The sequence below is a fragment of the Drosophila miranda genome, chromosome 2 (genome assembly GCF_003369915.1).
Source record: "Drosophila miranda strain MSH22 chromosome 2, D.miranda_PacBio2.1, whole genome shotgun sequence".
Classification (NCBI taxonomy): Eukaryota; Metazoa; Arthropoda; class Insecta; order Diptera; family Drosophilidae; genus Drosophila; species Drosophila miranda.
Window position 1 is genome coordinate 2,649,531 of NC_046675.1, and position 12,318 is coordinate 2,661,848.

General features: G+C 47.1%; 1 protein-coding gene across 3 annotated transcripts in view; it reads left to right on the forward strand.

The window, feature by feature from the left end:
* Positions 1-135: 135 nt before the first annotated feature.
* Positions 136-12,318, forward strand: part of LOC108155754 (dorsal-ventral patterning protein tolloid) — a 27,918-nt gene continuing 15,735 nt past the window's right edge. For 2 of the 3 annotated variants that reach the window (XM_017286792.1, XM_017286794.1), the window contains exons 1-2: positions 136-311; positions 8,564-9,193. In XM_017286792.1, the coding sequence (XP_017142281.1) occupies positions 8,743-9,193 (451 nt within the window). In that variant the 5' untranslated portion in view covers positions 136-311; positions 8,564-8,742. The remainder of the gene's footprint in view (positions 312-8,563; positions 9,194-12,318) is intronic. The other variant, XM_017286793.1, reaches the window with a different exon arrangement.

Consider the following 12,318-nt stretch of genomic DNA (forward strand, 5'->3'; position numbering starts at 1 on the left):
CTTATTATTATTAAAAAGTACCATTTGAACGGCAAAAATAGAAAGCGCGCCAAACCGAATTTCAAATTTACACCCCCATTGGTGTGCTATTCTGGCAAGATGCTGTGTTTATATATATATATATTCCACATCCCTACTGTTTACGTTCAAAACGCGACCAACTTCGGCAGTGAACGGACATGATTTTCGCAGTGGCGGTAAAAGAATATTGAAAACGAAAGAATATTGGCAACAAACTTGTTTGCAACAAATGGCAGAACACAAAAATATCTGCAGCAAAGGCCAAAAGGGTAAATCTCTTTGGTTCTGAAGTGAGTGTTTGTGTAACCGGAAGACATGGATGTGTTTATGGAATTGATAAATTGATAAAAACTTAATGGAAATAATTCGAATGGGATTAGGAATTCGGTTTATTCAACAAGTGTATTTCGAGTATGTGTGATTTTTGATTGGACTGCTGAACACCTCGTGGCTGCCACGCTAATCACTCGGCTTAGTCGGTGCTGTCTTTTCGAGAGTCACTTAGTCGCGATCTTCGCACTCGATTCTAATTCGATTATAATCGTTGTGTGCATTTAAGTGTGTTATCAGTTGTGGGTTTTGTTTTTGCATTATACGAGTATATGTACATGTGGACATGTACAAGGCTCGTATGCTTGAGCAGACAACAAATGAACACGCCGCTGTTGCCTCCTCTGCCCCTGTTGCTCTGTTGGTCTGTTGCTGATAGAAGCGCAGCATTCAATGGCTATAAATAACAAGCGGCACGCGGCGCGCTGACTTGCCTCTGCTTCTGTCTCTGCCTCTGATTGTGTGCACTGCCGCCGCCAGTATCATTGCCTCTTCCTCAAGTGCCACTGCTCCCCGTCTTGGTGGGTGTTTTGCGTCTTACGCTTCCTTCTATCTACATATGTCTGGCGACGTTGTGCGGTTTCCAGTTTTCCGCTTTTCATTTCACACATCGCAAAAGTAAGAACAAAAAACAAAAAAACAAATAAACCTCAACGCAGATGATCGTCAATTGCCAATCTAAAGGCCGCCGGCATAATTAAAATAGAATGTTATATTTTATTTTTTTTTTTGTCGATTTCGCTTTGTTTTACGATTATGTGCTTGTACACAGTATGTGTTTCGGTGTAGCCTACTGCAATACGGAACCAGCCGGAGTCAAGGTGCCCATGATCTCCGAGCAACGTCCACGATGATGCGAAATAGTAGAGCCAGATTCCTCTCGGTAGCAACGAACTCGATGGCAGACCCCAGTTCCCCAGCCCCACAGTGCCCCAGTCTTGCCTGCCTGATCGCGCGGGCCTTTTATTCATTGTGTTTCTCTCTCCTTTGCTTTTTTTGGTCAACGATCCGCATTTGTGGTCTGTCTGGCGTCTGGCGTCTGCCGTATGCCCGGGGCACCGGCAATTAAAGGTAAGCTGGAGGCCCAAAAGGCAGCCTGCACGTCCGCGCATTAGACTTAATTGGCTCTGGGTCTGGCTCTGGGTCTGCAGGGCCCTGCACTGGTTCCTTCTTCGGGACTTCTTCAGGAATGTCGTCTTCCAGATTGTTGCAAAACTTTTTCATATGCTCCGCATTTTGTCTGTCCATGCTAGATGGAAATTTATGCGTGACGGAGAAAGAAAAGAGAGGCAAAGTGAAATGGAAAATATGAAATTCAAAATGTTTGCGGGGGCGGCCCTTCGGCCCTCTCTCTCTCTCCCTCTGAGACGCCTCAACACTTCCGTTTTGCCAGAATATCAACTTCCGCTGCCGAACAATTGTCAGCGGGAGGGTTGGCTGATGCAGGGCAATGGTTGGGAGACGACTCTGAACAAAAGACGCTCATTGATATTGTTGCCCAGGTTGCTCACGCTCCAATAAACCCACCCATCCACTCCCACCCGGACGAACGGAGGAACGGTGGGAAAAAGGAGCATTGGGAGCTAGAAAACGCATTTCATTTTTGCTTCACTGGGCTTCACTGCTGCCCTTGTCTGTCCCCTCAACTGGCAAACATTTTGTGGCAACTTGGCCATTAAGCATTTCGTGTTTAAGCAGTGCGGATGGCCCCGACAGTTCCCCGACCAGACCCCGCTCCTGACACCCTCCTCCGCCTCCTCCCCCGAGGACAAGGACAGCAGAAAGGAATAAAAATTGCCCGCGTATGCATTTCTTAACAATAATTCTCGCCCCCTACAATACTCGTGCTTCTCTCTTCCCCAGCGACAACATTTCATTTCATATTTTCTGCCAGAGCCAAGCTTTGAATAGAATTCATTTTGATTTTTCCTTCCCTTCCTTCCCTTCCCTTCGTTCCCTTTCCCTTCCTTTCCTTTTCTTATTCTTTTCCTTTTTCTCTGTTCTCTTTTACTCTCTCTGTCTCCCCGTCTCCACACGCACTTCAGTCGGATGGCGCTTAACAAATTTTTGCTGGATTTCTTTTTATTTTTTTTTTTTTGTCGGGGGGTCTATTCTCCCTGTATTTTTGTCCTGGAAATGTTGAATTTTTTCGCATTTTTTGCTGTCGTAGCAGGACAAAAATTAAAAGCGAATTAAGTCCTGACAAAACTCATACGGAAAAAGCTGTGTGGCTCTCAGTGTCTGGTGACCGAAGATAAATGCAGTTAATATCAGGTGAAAGCATAACAACCTCAAAGGTGGCCGTCCGGTGGCACACCGCAAAACAGCAAATCGTTTGTAAGATTTGAGTTATTTTATGGATATTGGAGTCCCAGTCCCAGTCCCCCTCCCCAGTGTCTATATCTGTAGGAAGTTAGGAAGCTGCAGGTGTAGCCGCCTTCGGGCGCTACAGCTGTCGCCGTGCCTCTAACAAGCATCGTAGCATCCACGTCCTCGGCAGAGACACTCCACACCCCCAAATATCGTCCCAAACTCCACGAGTTACGAGTATTTCTTTTCGTATTTTTACTTCATCTTTTGCCGAGCCTGCCACTGTTCCAGCGCTTTGAATTTTTTCCCTCCCCCAATTTCTGTTGCCATAAAGCAAAGTTAATGATATGTCGCAAGTGCTTGTCTGTACGCGTGTGTGTGAGTGCCACAGTGTGTGAGTGCGACACAAGTGCGCTTCCACTTGGCTGAGTCCTGTCTTGCTGGCAGCCTCTTCCCCCTGCAACATGTGTAATTAATTAAAGTCTAAGCAGATTTTATATTTCACTTACTTGGTCCCGGCCCCAGACCAACTTATGGGTACATCATTTTACTTTTTGTCATATTTCTTCTGGTAATTATTATACCCATAATTATTGCTTTCTATGATAAAGATAACTAATTGGCTGTACGCATCGGGGGCGACGTCTAATAAATATTTAATTCATCTCCAAAATGTAATACAAAGCAGAGAAGATTCCATGGGGAGACATAGATTAATGCTGCCTTCTCTTAAGGCAGATTCTTAGATAGAAATGGCATCTTTTCAACCCTCTTTTCTTAAATTTGTAGTCTCAATTTCTGTTTTTATTCCCTTGAACAGCACTCATGGCCAGACATCTCTCTTGAACACAAATAAAAGCCCCGCTGTGTGCGTGGGTGTCCGCCCAAGTATCGGACTTTAATCGAAAAATGTTAATATGCACAAAAATTGCCCTACATCCAGAAGAGTTCCATTCAACCATTCAATAGCTTCGATTGCTTCGGACATGGTTTTGGCATTTTGTAGTTGGCCAAACTTAAACTTGGTCTACAAACTTTTCACTTTCCGACAGCCTCCCTCCCTCTCTCTCTCTCTCCACCGGATCGTTTTTGCTTGCACGCATTTACATGCCAGAAGTTAAGTCGCCAATTCCCTTACAAAATTCTCTCGCTTTGTGCCTCGTCCTTTATTCACGTCCCGGCATCCTTCCCCTTCCAGTCAGCGCTACGGGGGGCGTTTCCATATAAATTTGTACAACGGTCGCCCTGCCGTCACTTTTATTTGCCAAATTAAAAGGATTTCACTCGCTTTTCATATTTGCATTGTGTGTGTTTTCCCTTACATTTTTTTTTCGTTCTTTTCCATATTTTATCGCCAGGCTGGCAGGCGTTGGGGCCTGGGACTGGAGCTGGGGCTCGTCGTTGCCGACAATTTTCCCACGCAATCACCATAAAAAGGAATCTTTGCCGCCATATTTTTGCTGGCGCTGCTTGCCAGCAATTGTTATTCATGACCCGAAACAACAGGGGCATCATCATCAACAGCTTCAGCAGCGGATGCGGCAGTGGCGGCGGCAGCGGCAGCGGCAACAGCCTGGTATCCAGGATGCAAAGGTGCGCATCCCAACCACGTTCTGGCCTCCACCCGCGCTGCCACCCAGTCCCAATTCCCAGGCCACCGGCCACAGGCCGGTCGTCATTTGTCGTTGTTAGTATTAATTATTTCTTAACATTAGTGCTGAGGCCGGCCGTCGGGACACGGTAGCCGGAATCGGGGCTGCGAGCCAAGTTTATAAATAAATCGGAAATTCTTTATGAACGGTGAGCAGGGCATAGCTATAGCTGTCCAGCGCTGGCCTGGTCTCCTCGTGGCCTCTCGGCCCTCGTTGCCCTCGTTGCCCTCTTGCCCTGTGGTTATTTGCATCACCCGGTTTCTGTTACAGATTATGGCAATGAGGATGCGACGCCCGGCAGTTGGGTGGGTGGGTGGCAGTGGCTCCCCCCACCTGTCTGCGGGGTATTTTATGGCTGAACTTTATTTACATTCACATGCCGAGCTGCTAAATAATCAGGACTCGCCTTGTTCCTCCTACTCCTACTCCATCTCCTTCTCCAAGCCTTGCCTCATCTGCCCCCATCCCGACTCGGCCACAGTTGCAGTCACGTGGAGGATGGAGGCTGGAGGCTGCTTGGTTGGGTGCTCCTGTCCCTGGACAAGGGCCACAGGTGCTAGGTAGCCAAGTTTAATTATTTGCCCGTTGGCTTTGGATTCGTCCTGGTTCTGGCCGTTGGGGCTGTTCGTGGTCCTGGCCTTTAGCCCCTGTCTTGCTTTCAGTCTGTCGGTGTGTTTTTATCTGTCTGTCCCAATGTTTGCTTGTCTGTTTGTTAGTTCAGCCAGCCGCCTCGCCTTGGTTGCATTTTGCGCTTGTAAAGCATTTTAAATCGCATAAAAGTCGGCTCCTGCCAGCCCAGAGCCCGGCCGGGCGCTCTGATGTAGGCTGCAGAACATCGTATTCATTACAGCATTTCACTCTAGTCCTGCCTTTGGAAGAGGTCTGTTTTTCTCTTCTGCCTTCGTAATTGAAATTAAGTTGTTTCCAAATTGAGGCACGCTTCTACATCCTTCATCTGCTTCCCCTCCCTGCAGTTTTGCCTAAAAAAGCCAGCCCGTTCCATTCATTTCGATGCAAAGACAGCCTCAGAGCGAGGAAACCCGAAAAGTGTGTCCAGAATGAGTTAACCAACTCAAAGGACAACAGATCTAGATGACAACAGAGCACTTGCTTAAGTTTTGGCAAATATTCTCCATTTGAATCGGTTCTGCTCTTTAGATACTAAACATTCCTTTGAATTCATATCTTTAGCCTTACTTTTGGAGTAGTTTACAACTGCAAATGCCAACTGTCAGATGCGACGGAGCAAATCAAAATTAGGCAAACAAAGAAGTCAAGGAGGGGGCACGGGGCACACCCGGGTCGGGTTTCGTTTTGGAGTCTTGTCAAGATTTGCTCTTGTAAAACACTAAAAATGACAAAGCCGAAATGAGAGATGAATGGATGGAATGGAATCGGAGTGAAGGGCAGGGGAGGGGAGGTGATAGGACGGTGGATGGATGGATGAATTGGTGTGAGAACGATTCGCTTGGCCTAGTCCAAGTTTCATTTCCACTCACTTGGCGGAGGAAGCTGCCGCGTTTCGAGAAGACCGATTCCCGATTCCCCCAGCTACTTGACGCTTGTCATTGTCAGCTCTTGTAGTTGGAAAGTTGGAAAGCGAGCACTTGACAAGCCTGATTGATGGCCCTGCCCTGACTGCAAGGAGGAGTGTGCCTCCATGCCGGAATGCGAGTATCCTGCTGGCTGCGCGACTGGCGTACTTATCTCATCTAATTAAACTAAAAGTAAATGGCGCGTTCCATTTGAAAATGACATTTAAAAGCTTTTAACTGCTCATTTATGCACAGAGTGCGAGCAAAATCTGACTCTGAATCCCATTCCAATCCCGAATCCGAATCCAAATCCTAACCAAATGTCGTTCAGGCTCTCTCAGACTTTGGACAGATCCAAAGAGCATAAGTATGTAAATAAAATGGAAATCTTATTTGTTTATGCATCTACCTATTACGTAGATGAATTTGTTTACGTTTCGAGAACGCAGATCGCACCGCGAATTGACCCAGACCCAAAGAGCTCTGATAATTCCATCTAGTCCATGTGGGTGCGATAAGAGAGACAAGCAGAGAGTGAGAGGGAGATGCTGGCTCAAGGAGGACGCATTTGATAATGAGCCAAACAGAGGGAAACCTTAGCTCTAATCAATTAACATACTTTTCAATGATTTTCAATTTCCTCTCCAAGAACAGATCTGAAGGGGCAGGGCAATGGGAAATTACACTTAAGTTTATTTTTTCTTTGCTCTCTGCTTCTTTGCGCGGGCTTATTTAGTTTGGAATTTATCAATTGAATTTTTAATTTCGCTTAAATGAGAAAGTAGCATCGTCATCATCATTCCCAGCATCGTTGTCGTTTCTGTTCCTGCTCCTCGTTGGCCCCACGCGGCGTATACGTAATTATGCGACCATGGATTATGGAAATGGCTGTTGCTGCCTTTTCCTTTTGCCTTTCCAGCTTCCCCCCACTGCTGCCCTGCTGCTTGAGGTCCTGCTGCTGCCGTTGCCGCCTCCCTCAGAGATCCGCAATTTGTGCCGAGTGAAATTAAAGGAAATGAAATTAAGAAAATATGTTGCACTCCTTTGGGTCTGGGCTGTGCCCCGCCACTGTTTTGTTTGGCTGCGGAAACTTTTGTCCAACGATTGCCCGTGGAATTGTCTGCGGGGTGTTTGGCTTTATTTGTTAGTAGCCTCTTACTGGCTAACTCGTGTTTCACCCCCCCACAATACCACCATCCAAGCCACCACCACCACTACCACAAAAGGCAACTTAATTTGCCATAAAAAGCCAGCCGACTCGTTGATTTGTTTTGTGTGTTAGTGTGTAAGTGTGTGTGCCACCGGAAATGAAATGATTTAATGAAATTGCCACAATTGTTGAGGCAGCAGGAACAACAACAACAGCAACAGCAACAGCCTGATGACAATGGCTTCGGCCCAGCATTCAAGTTAATTGAAAAGGTTTCGTGAATTGCCTGGTCCTGGATTGCGTTCGAGCTAAGCGATTTTTAATTACCCGATATTGTGCATGGTTCTAACGGTGGGCGGGTGGGTGGTTGGTTGACTGCCTGCCTGCCAGCCCTCGCATCCTTCGGCATGAAATTAATTGAGTGCTAAGTTGATGGCAAAGCATTTACCTGGATGCCTGCCTGCCTGCTCACTCCCTACCTATGCGCCTTCCCGACTCCGTGGCGCAGCTGCCGGATGGTTTCGCTGAAATTCTACACCTCTTCTGTTTTAAATGCTTTGCTTGGTGGCAGCTTCTGCCAGCCTTTATGAGGCCCCGAGGCGGCACAGATGTGATCTCTTCCATCCTCCATCTTCCACATAGATGAGATTTTTACATAAACATACAATGAACTCGTATGTAAATCAGACACCGAGTGTGCATTGATTGCCCTGAAATGAGTCTACCTACTAACTGATACACAGATACACAGATACAGCAGACAGTATGTTGCATGAACATCTCTTTTAATATGAATGAGATGTGCACGGTCGGAGCTGCATAATTTGCTCGGCATTCGATTGTCAGACAGCTGCATCGCTGGCAGCCATGGCATGGCGTCTGGCTTGGAATGAGCAGATGAATCCACTTTGATGACATTTCCCCTTTGCTCAGTATTCAAATTGCAAACGAGTAGCTCTCCTCGATAGCGCAGAGCGAGGAATACTACCATCGGGGAATAGGAATGCGCCAGCCATTCGATTTGCATTTGAACAGTTTAATCCTAGAAATGTTCCAATGCAAATTCTGCGTCAAATTACCTATTCAGATGTGTGTGAAAAATTCCACGCTTAATTGCAAAGCAAAATAAAAGCAAATCGTGAAATCTTTCATGGTCAGGGCACAAACAAAATCAATGAGAGCTCTATCGCATCAAATTGTATGTCATTTGATAGGACAAAGGGTTATCAGCGGCTCAGAGAGCTTGGGAAAATGAAAACAGGGTGGAACGACAGAGAGAAGAAACTCTTGCCTCGGAGGTCGAAGCCACACATACTCTGGGAGGTCTAAGCTCCGATTGTGAAATTTTTCAGCGAGATACGATTAAAATTGGGGAACCATTTTGCATACAACAACAGACAGATTCATTCATTCAGCTATTCATTCGAATGAGATGCTTTTGGGTGAAATGCGAATACCCTCTGCTAGGGTATACAAACAAATTGCATTGAGTCTGGTGGAAACCTCAATGAAATCATTATTATTGCGTTTTTTTTAATGATTCTCTGTTCATTTTTCAATTGCAGGCCAGGCACGTGCTTAGCGAAAATGCAGAAGTTTTACGTAAAAAACTGATAGGCACAACCGAACGAACCCCCCATTCAGCGACAAGCCACAGAACGTGCGAAGAGGCCCCGGGCCACCCGTTAAATTGTGTTAAAAAAGCAACAAAACAAAAAAGAGGGAACACATCAGAGGAGGAGCCATGCCGGCAGCCGTGGAATCGCTGTGGATGCGTAGGAGGCACGGTACGGCCATGAGCTGCACCAACTTCGCCCTGCTGATGGCCACGGGTCTGCTGGTGCTTATCTCGGCGCATGCCAAGAGCACCCGGCCCAGTGGCGAGCTGCAGCCCCTGTCGACGGATCACGTTGCACTCGCCGAGGGGCATGCCCACGACCAGTCGGCCGCACACTCACATTCACATTCACATCACCCATCAGGCTCCGATGCGGAGCAGCAGCAGCACCAGCTCCGGGCCATGCATCATCAGCATCGACAGCAGCACCGGGATGCAGCACATTCCCATCCACATCCGAATCTTTTGCGGAACAATCGACGCACCTACCGCAGCAAGTACACCATCGAGCAGCTGATGCGCCTGCAAGTGACACCAAAGGTATCCGAAGACATTGACATGGATCCCTGCAAGGCTGGTGAGTAGGACACGACACACATCACATCTCTCTGTGGCACGGAAATGGTTTCGCAGCTGCGTTGCTTCAGAGCAAATCCTGCTTTGCCATAAGCCAATCTCTAAGCCTGAACCCTATGCGAGATTCTTTGGGAAGTCTCTTACCAAGTGAGTCCCCGACCAAGACAAAAGCTTTGGAAATTGTGTTAGCCTGCAAGTTCGAGTAAAAGCGAAAAGTCTTGTTAACTTGAGTCGCACACACACACACACACACACACACCCCCCACTCGACATTATTTATAGCCACCTCCTGTAGCACTAACGGACCCCACTCGCACACCACCAGCCGCTTGTTGCAGCGTTGAAAATTAAGCGCCATTGTGGCATGCTTGGCGCTTAGCTTTCGCCTCTTTTCCGACCAAACCAGATCAGCTTCCTCCAGGCAGGCATCCTCCTCCTCCTCCGCCTCCTCCCCTGTCTGTTCGATTCAATTGAATTTACCTGAGTTTGCAAAAAAAGAAGAAGCACGGGGAAATAATAAAAAGGAAAATCCAAGAAGAAATACATAAGAAAATTGACTGCGAGAGCAATGCGGATGAGAATGCGTTGAGCTGAGCTGAGCTGAGTGGAGTGGAGTGGAGGAGCTAAGGACGTATCAATGGCTGCCTTGTTCCGTGTCCATGTCCGTGTCTGCATGAGAGTTTGCCAGGAGTAGAGAAGCACCATTTTCGATAGCAATTTGTCTGGCTGGAAGTACGACGAGTCTATAAGTATTTGCTCACATCAATTGTCAAAAAGTTATACCACCCCCCCTCCCCCCCTGACACACTCGGATGTATGTACATAGATACCTCGGGCAGAATACCCCTCTGGAAGAATGCGTATATTGAAAAGCAAACGACTTCCGCCCCAACCATCCATTGGCAATGTGCCTTCAAGTGGGCGACAATGGCAATGGAAATCTGAAATGGACACAAATTTGAATTTAGCATTATAAATATATGTATATGAAACACTATAAAGTGGAAACCATTAATGAAACTTTTATAAAATACGTTGCAATAGTGCTCGCTAAAAGGAAATCCTGAATGTGCCATAAAGTTGTGTATATTTAATTTATGCGTATTTTAATGAGTTCGCGGGCTACATTAAAAGTTTCCTTTTAAGGCCGTCAAGTGCAGTTTCCTCCCACTGTGGCTGGCTGCTGGCTGCTGGCTGCTGGCTCCTCCCGACTTCGACCAGATGAAAGTCTTTGCCTGGTCTCTCGATTCCCAGATAAGTCACACCCCCACATATATCATCAATATGCATACGTGCCGCAAAGCCCTGGCCCAGCGACAGCGGTGGGGAGATGGTGGAGTGGGGTGGAGTGGAGGCCCACCCTCTCTGAAATAATTCCACAATCAATCATACCAGCTCTGAGCTGATTTTCACGCTGCAGCGTTTTTTGGCGCTCCAACAATTAATGAATTGTTTGCTGTTTTCTGTTTTCTGTTTCCGTTTTCATGCTGCCCCACAGAGAAGTGGGTCAATGGCGATTTAAAGTGCACCACCAGCGCTGGCAAAGCCAAATGAATGGCATCCTAATGTATGCAAATGCCCGCCACATCCAAGTGGGTGGGGAGGGGAGGTCCCAGCTGGGGAGTGGCTGAGAAAATAAACAATTTTTCCTTTGGTTTTTCTCAGCACAAAGCCACGTAATTGATTTCTGAAGTGGGATCAAATTAACGGTGCGAATGGGGCACACCGATGTGCCGATGCCGATGCGTAGAAGGGCTTCAAGGAGAAACTGGGAGCTAATCAACTTTCAATTGAAGTTGGCGCAATTTGAGAATCGAGAATTTAATTTGCCAGAAATGTGCTGTGCAATGCAGACATGGATGCTCACATCATCCCACAAGAGGCTTCCCCTCTCGGTCTCACATTCCACAAAACAATTTCTCAAAACAGTTAGGCTTCATTTGGCAAATGCTTGAAAGTTAATTAAGGCGTTTGAATGCCCTGGCTCCCATAAGTATGCCACAAAGCCGCACTGGCGTAGGATTCTGGCAAATTGTGCCATAACGAGCTGGCACACACCTTAAGCAATTTAATGTCTCAAAGCGAGAGTCCTGTGCAGTTGTCGCTAATTAATTTGCATACACCAAATGCACAAAAGTTCTATCAAAGGGACAACAATGGGGAGGAAACCCAAGGGAGAGCCCAGAGGAGGACCCAGAAGAGAACCCAGAGGAGAACTGCGAGCAGGAACAAAGAGATGGAAGCGCAGGAAGCAGTGCACGCAGGGAGGCGTGACTGTGGTCGCACACAGGAAATCAAACCGCAAATGGCACTGCAAATGTGAAAATGGTGCACCACGCGACCCTCCAGGACCCAGACCCGGGCACTAGGCAAAGCTGGCGACAGTAATGATGACAACAGCATCACAATAACCACCGTCAAGGCAGAGCGACCAAAATGTCAGGCGGTCGACTGGCAGCGATGACGACGGCAATGGCGATGGCTTCAAGTGGCCTGGAAGGCATCGTGCACTCCAAGTCAAACAACCTGCCCAAGTGACTGCAAATAATTTCCCTCCCCACACAGAGACAGTGTGCCAGAGAAAGGGGAAACCCACATTGACGGAGCTTTTGCTGGCTCGACACGGGCTCGGTGGAAAGGCAACAAACTAACGCTGCCTCTCATTGCCGTTAACTCTCTCGCGCATTGAAATAAAAAGGCACTTGGAAGGCATTGCATGCAGAGCACAGCGAGGGACAGAGACATCAGTGCGCCGGAATGGCAGAGGTAGAGATGGGGCCAACTGGGTCGTGAATCTAAAGGAAAGCATCGCTCGCAGAACCCACATGTAAAGTGGAACCCATACATCAATATCTTATGATGCTGAGAGCCCAGGGTAGAGACCCAGTTGAGGTTGTGATTGTCTGTGTGAATCAAAAGTCCCCATATAGAAGAAATCTATTTCTGTGAAACCATTCTGTTGATTCAGTTTATACACGAGAAAAATAAATACAGCCCTCCGAAATCCACTGTTTTGATTCCTTCCTATACAAATGTAGCATCACACGTTCCATCACCAGCATAAAAAAGGAATGAAGGATTTAAAGGAAAAGCTGGCACACAAAGAAACTAAAAATCCACATATAA